Consider the following 7,214-nt stretch of genomic DNA (forward strand, 5'->3'; position numbering starts at 1 on the left):
CTACATAGTCAGTAGTCCTTAGACTGCAAACTAAAGTTGAATTATTGATACTCACGAAATATCGTAACCTACATATTTCATCAACCGTATTAAAAGTACATTGTACTGTTGTACTGTATTGCAACATTGTTTTCAGTGGTGAATTTCTAATTTACAAAGACTGCCTACCGAATTAAGAAATACTGTCCATCCTGTGGTGCTACTCTAAACAGGTGACGATATTCCATTAAATATAATCAATAGGTAGAGCGGCAAATCCCGAAAATCTAAAATGTAAAGATGTTATTTTCTCTCATGGCCCCAGCTAGTGTTCTAAGAAAAATGACACGTTGTGCACTTAAGTGGAGATCACAGTATGGGTCATGAACATAATCCACGTCCGCATGTGTTTATAATGTTGACAAAAACATAATGCATTAAACACCGCTTCATAAATAACTGTAGCGGTGATCCTGGTGTTTAATAGGTACGGTCTAAAGCTGATTCTTCACAAATTACATGGGCTTTTTTCTGCCTTCATCACAGGAAAAAAATGCTTACAACTATGTTTGAAATGTAACGCGTTTTTAACGTGCAGAAAATGATGTTGTGTTTTCTGTGACACACGTGTGTTGTATTTAATTTTGCTGTAAAGTGCCATCACTGACCTGGATGAATATCAGACTGCTAAATCATAGAAATCTACAGACATTATGATGTAGAGTCAGCAATAAAAATGCATTCTGTTTTCCTTTCAAGCTGACAAATTAGAAAGATGCTTTAAGGATACAGTCACACTTGTTACTGGCTTTTTGCAATTTCTGGTTAAAGAAGAGAACTGCCTTACCTTCCTGACACCTCTAAAGCCATATTCTGCAGCAATTTGCTTCGCTACATCTTCACCTCCACCTTGTAACTGTACCAGTAAATGGTTTGCAAGGATAGCTTGTTCAGCCGCAGCTAATGCAACAAAAACAGTAGTTAACGAAAGAAACGCAAATACTGTCCTCACTGTAATAAATCCTTTCTTCATCTTGCTACTGGGGGTGCAGTACCGGCAAGGGGGACCAAAACCGCTAGGAAAAATCCTGCACAGTTCAAGACAATTGTAAAATTGTAATGAATATTTCAGAAGTCACAATCTTATTTGCGGGATGTTGCTATCGCTAAATGAAGGAGTGCTCGCCGGGCGTGCAGGTCTTGCTAAGACTGGGCTTTGTGAGTTGTGTGTCCCTCCTTGGGGTATAAATAAACGTATGTTTGTGTGCATGTATGTGTGCCAAAGCCTACTGCCTGTGTCTGCATTTTCAGGTTCTCTTCGGCTATAATTCAGTATTTGCTTTGCAGGAACTTCCTACGAATGATGTCATCAAGCTTCTCTGCCAATCGACTCTTGATGAGGGCGTGACTTTTCCCTTACTCCCACAAGCCGGCCAACACTTACTTGAGAATATTTCCATCTTCTTTCAATTCAGCACCCTGGAGAATTCCTCTATTTCGTATGCCAGTGCTGTTTCAGCACTGATGTTTCAGGAGAATCCCTAGGATATTCGCCTTATTTGGGTTATCAGCCAAACATGGTTCAAACTAGCACTTCATCGAGATAACAAGCAATTTAGAATCAGATATTGATAGTTTCTTACTGGTTGACGTTATAGGAAAGACCACAATTCTTGAGAGATAAGGGAGAGGGGGATTTTTTCTTTGTTAATCAGGTCAGTTCTGATCAAATTGATCTTGCTGTTGTCTTAAATTCTGGTATGAGATGTTGTGTAGGGTAATTTAAGCAGCACTTTGCGACAGAGTGGATGCTACACTGAATTATCTTAGCAGTAAAGCTTTGGCATGCAAGTTTTGATAAATAAATATCATTATTGCAGTTGCATAGGTACTTACTAAGCTATGGATCTGTGAGAATATTTAGAAGCCTAGCCTTACGTTCCTATGAAGTTTTTAGCCTTTTGACTATAAATAACACAGAGATGAACATGCTATTATCCATGATGGACAAGTGTGCTAAATGGAGGTGAATTTTCGGTCCCCATCCATTCGTACAGAGTACATTTGAACATAAGAAGAGATGTGCTTTGGTTTAAGTGTAGAGGAAGTCAAATTCCAAAGAAGCTGTATTTTCTGTAATACTCATATATCCCTCCAGCATATTCTATTTATGCTGCAAAAGAGATTGAGATCTCTTGAGGGGTGTTTCTGCTCCCACTGGACTTGTAGGTGTGCAGTCGGTCTGACAGGACAGGGTCTGTTGAGGCTCTATATGCTCTATAACTAAGGTAACAATAGTAATAATATTAACAACAGCAATAGTAATAACAGCACTAATAATATATTTCGTGGTCGAAGCCAGGAATACGTTTGAAATATGCACCGTATCCACAATGTTTATGTTATTGCTAAGAATATCTTTGGGATTAGGTCTGGGAGTTCAAAATGTATATACAGATATATAACATAAAACTTTGCAAAGCAGGACCTGGATGTTTTATTATTTGTATGGCTATTAAAATGTAAATTTGTAAAGCGAAAGAAAAGCCTAAAATATATTTTTAATTTATTTATTTAACAAATAATCTGCTTGCAACACATTGTCCTAAATGAATGCGGGACAATGAACCTTATGCTGCCTGCACCCTATTGCTCACTGAGGCATCTTCTTTTCAAAGCTTGCTTTTGTGCACACAGCCTAGAAAAACTATGTAGGCACAATAGTTCTGAGTTGGGCGGCGTTGTGTTTATCCGAAGGGCATTGTGTTTCATTTAAGAAAATACCAAAATGGACACAAAGGGTATAAGTTAATTGTCAACGAAGATGAGTTTGTTCAAGTGTTCGTGCATTCGTGTAAGCGTGCTATTACTAACTTGCTCTTGTTTTTAAATAAGTATTCATGCCAAATATTGCATAATAAAACAAAGGATGTGTTGATGTGTGTGTTGGTGGTGGGGACAGTGAGCTCGGGACACCAGAAGACAGGATTGTTGCTATGTATGAGCCAAACAAGTTTTGGTCGCATTTTTTTAACTTTAGACACAGTGATACTAATGTACTCATACAAGGAGTTAATCTTATTTATTGACACTAACTAGAACAAATGCTCCAGTGCTATAAACAGAAAAAACAATGCTGAGACGGTAGATACAGTTGTGTTAACGTTTTCCGTTTTTTTTTTAAAAGAAACCTGTACGCATAATAGTATCAAATTCTAATACACAAGAACAGGCGCCCAACAGTCGTTTGCCCTGGAAAAGGGACTGTGTTTTAGGTCAGCCTGGTGATATTTATTTTTCTCCTTTCTGATTGTTCTACTTAATTCGTAATTTGTAACTGCGCGCATTGTACCTGCAAGATCTTTATGCCCAGGACATACCCCCCTACATACACACACACACGATATTATTTTTTTCTTAAGTTGTATTAATACTATTCTTATCTGATGACTGCAGATTGTATTGTGACTTTTATTCTACAACGCGCATAAGCAAACACATTCAAGGAAAAGTGTGAACTTTAGACGCAGAAAAAATAAATGTATGTGTGTGTGTAGGCAAGATTACGTCCTTCAGAATAGACTCAGTGACTAATGGATAGCAGGCTGAGAAAATATGAATGACCGGGTCCTCATTACAGAGAGAAAGTTGAATGTCCACAGATGATGTCATAATTTGTTAGATTTCATTATCACGTGAAGTATACATCCACCATATCGCCAAACTTTTCAGTTTTGTAGAATGCCGTTTTTTGGTCTGATTGTTAAAAAAACTGTGGTTTTCTAGCAAATCATTACATAATGAGAAACATTTGAGTTTCACACTTCATGACCTTCATAGAATGCATGCTGGTTCAAAACCTGATTTCTAGGAGCGTTCTAGGTTAATAAGAACAATACATGTAAAATATATCGCTGACATTGGACCTTTTCCACCCCCAATTATTTTTGGCTTTGCTCTGCATCCTTGAACAAAGAGCTTGACCATAGCTCTCACCCTTCCATCTCTAAAATGAGGAACAATAGCCCTCATAATGTGGAACAAATGGACAAAATGTGGAACACATGCTAATGGCTTACTAACAACTTCAACTAGGAAGGTCATAGGGTGGTTAAATATGCTGGTTTTACTTATAAAGAAGATATTTTAATGAATTAATATGATTAATTTCTATTTACAATAGATTTCACTAAAAAAATTTCTAACACTGAATGTGTGACAGAGTCTTTCAATGTGGAACATTTGAGGAACTTGGAGGAACATGAACTTTTTAAGACCCCAAGTGAGGTACGTTCCTCGTAATGAGGTACACTTGAGAGGTATGAGCTTGACTGGTGTTTCACACACACACACACACACACACACACACACACACACACACACACACACCTGTCAACTTTCCAGATTTTTCTAGAATAAACAGATTTTTGCTTCCTTGTTATTTTTGTCTGTACCTGACAAAATTTGAGACTTTTTGGTAAATCCTTAAGGAATGTAGTCATTGAATTATTGCAGACATTTGAGTTTCAGACTCCACATCCTTCAGGATTCTTTTGATAGCCCCTTATTTTAGCAAGCTTATAACTTCATAAGAGCACTAACTAAAAGCTATCTCTAATTTTGGGCCTTCCCCCATTTCCTTTTTCTTTGTCCAGATTTCATGGGCTAAAATATTGAAAGGTATCACACACACCAACACACATCCAAACAGACACATAAACACACACACACACATATATATAAACAGACTGACACGTAACTTACACACACACACACACACACACACACACACACACACACACACACACACACGTGTGTGTGTATATATATATATATATATATGACTTCACTTCAGAAGCTTGAAATACTGAAATCTCGAATTTCAGTATCTTGAGCCCAAGAAGTGGAATCCACAAAACAAGGAAAACTAAAAACTGCAAAATTCAAAACCTCGAATACCGGAAGTTTTGAATTTCGCGGTTTTACTAAACACACACACACTCACACACACACACACACACACACACACACACACACACACACACACATACCATCCACCACACAAACACACGCAATCACTCTACTACATGAAAGCAGGGTGGAAAGCCCACCTGCACCCCCACACCCCCCTACTTAAATATTCTCACTCTGAGCTCGCACTACATGCAAACACACACAAAACACCACCACATAAGCTACATTCTCTTCGCACACACACATCACAGAAACAAAACACACTGACACACACCACAGCCTTTACCCAAACCCCTTAACACACACACACACACTTACCTGAATACATGACCATAGCGGAACTTTAGAAGCGCGACATTCAAAACATCCGGTATTCGAGTTTTTGAATTTCGCCCTTCTAAACTTTCGCTATTATGTGGATTCGGCTTCTTGGGCTCGAAATATTGAAATTCGAGATTTCAGTATTTCGAGCTTCTGAACGGAACCCATATATATATATATATATATATATATATATATATATATATATATATATATATATAGTTACCAGACAGTTCCCTGATAGTTCAGAATACTGAATGCTATAAGTGAATGCTATAAATGCTGGCATAAGTGATTTAAAACTACTCTGATCTCAAGGTGCTAGCATTACTTTGTGGGTGGTTGCTGTACAGAGGGAAGCTAGTTTTTTTTTTTTGTTTGTTTTTTCCCTTTTAGTCTCAGAGTTTATCTGTATATATCAAAAATGGCTAAACAACTCCAAAGATCAAAGTGAAAGTGAAAAAGCAGCAAACTAAAGACCAGGAAGTAACTGGACCAGAAAATATATAAGCTTTCGTTCGTTTAATAAAACACCATGAACTTCATCAGAATAAATACAAAAACATAAAACCACCCTTTAAATACTTATGTGGAAAAAATCATCCAATGACAAAATGTTTCAAATAAATTATTTAAATAGCCACTATGATGTCATAAAAATTTAAAAATACACTACAAAATTTTTAACATTGCATGTGTATAAACACATAAAATGTGTATATATATATATATATATATATATATATATATATATATATATATATATATATATATACATATATATAAAATAGTTAGTAATAATAAACTACTACACAGTGTTTCATCAAATAAAGCCCATTTTGTGAACAGCTTGGGTCACTACATCAAAGCCTTTGTAACGGAAGAAAACACTTGATGTTAATAGCTTCATTTAGTCCTGGAGGGTAGTCTTCTCTTAAAGTTATCTGCCATTTAGTTTCTTTACATTTTAATAAGGCTTTAAAATTGCCCACCAAAGGACTACAAACTACTTTATCTAAGACAAAAAATGTAAATTTCTTAAAATTGTTACATAATAAAACATGTTGTGCCAGTGCATAATTCCTGTCTTTATTTCTCACTGCCAAAGCATGCTCATAAATCCTTCTACTTAGTGACCTGATGGTCTTGCCAACATAAAATCTGGTAAAAGAGTTACATACTGCGAGATAAGCAATACCCACAGAATCACATGTAAACCTGTCCTTTGCCCAAATAACTTTCTTGAAATGTTTCAACTCAACAGAACCTGAATTGGCTATGTATCTACATCGCCTGCAATGTTCACAAGCAAAAGTCCCAAAAGGGTCTTTAACACCATTGTGTGATGTCTTAGAAGTACTTTCAAGTATGCTTCTTATGGTACATACCTTTTTGTAAGTAAACAAAGGTTCATTACCCAGGACATTCACCAATTCAGAATGTCTAAGCAACACCTTCCAGTTTTCCATAATAACATGCCTAATAATGTCCATTCCATCTGAAATGGGCAATGGGAAGGCCATTTCAAACACCTTGTTGTTTTGATTCATCCTACTTGCTACACTAAAATTGCCTGTCAATATGGGACTAGCTAAACTGTCTCTGAGAGTTATAACTTCAGCAACAATGTTACGTTACCAAAACAAATCATATCCCCTGGCTATAAAAAAAGCAGTCAGTTTGTTAACCTCACCATCAAAAACAGAATGTTCACTGGTCAAACGACTCAACCTTATAAGTTGTCCCTTGACGACCCCTCTTTTGATATGTTGGGGTGAAGACTGTCCCTGTGCAGGTACTGATTGACAAAAGTAGACTTCCTATGGATACTACTACTGAAACTAAAACTGTCATCAAGTAGTTCCAATTGAATATCCAGGAAGTCTATCATTTTCCCCAACCCCCCTCCCCTCCAGGGTAAAGTTCAAAGAACTAGTTGA

General features: G+C 36.8%; 1 protein-coding gene across 2 annotated transcripts in view; it reads right to left on the reverse strand.

The window, feature by feature from the left end:
• PCSK2 (proprotein convertase subtilisin/kexin type 2) overlaps window positions 1–1,317 on the reverse strand; it is a 2,031,987-nt gene extending 2,030,670 nt beyond the window's left edge. For both annotated transcript variants that reach the window (XM_044056049.1, XM_044056038.1), the window contains exon 1: window positions 827–1,317. In XM_044056049.1, coding sequence (XP_043911984.1) covers window positions 827–1,012 — 186 coding nt within the window. In that variant the 5' untranslated portion in view covers window positions 1,013–1,317. The remainder of the gene's footprint in view (window positions 1–826) is intronic.
• Window positions 1,318–7,214: the final 5,897 nt, after the last annotated feature.

The sequence above is a fragment of the Protopterus annectens genome, chromosome 1.part2 (genome assembly GCF_019279795.1).
Source record: "Protopterus annectens isolate FY-2018-M chromosome 1.part2, PAN1.0, whole genome shotgun sequence".
NCBI lineage: Eukaryota > Metazoa > Chordata > Ceratodontiformes > Protopteridae > Protopterus > Protopterus annectens.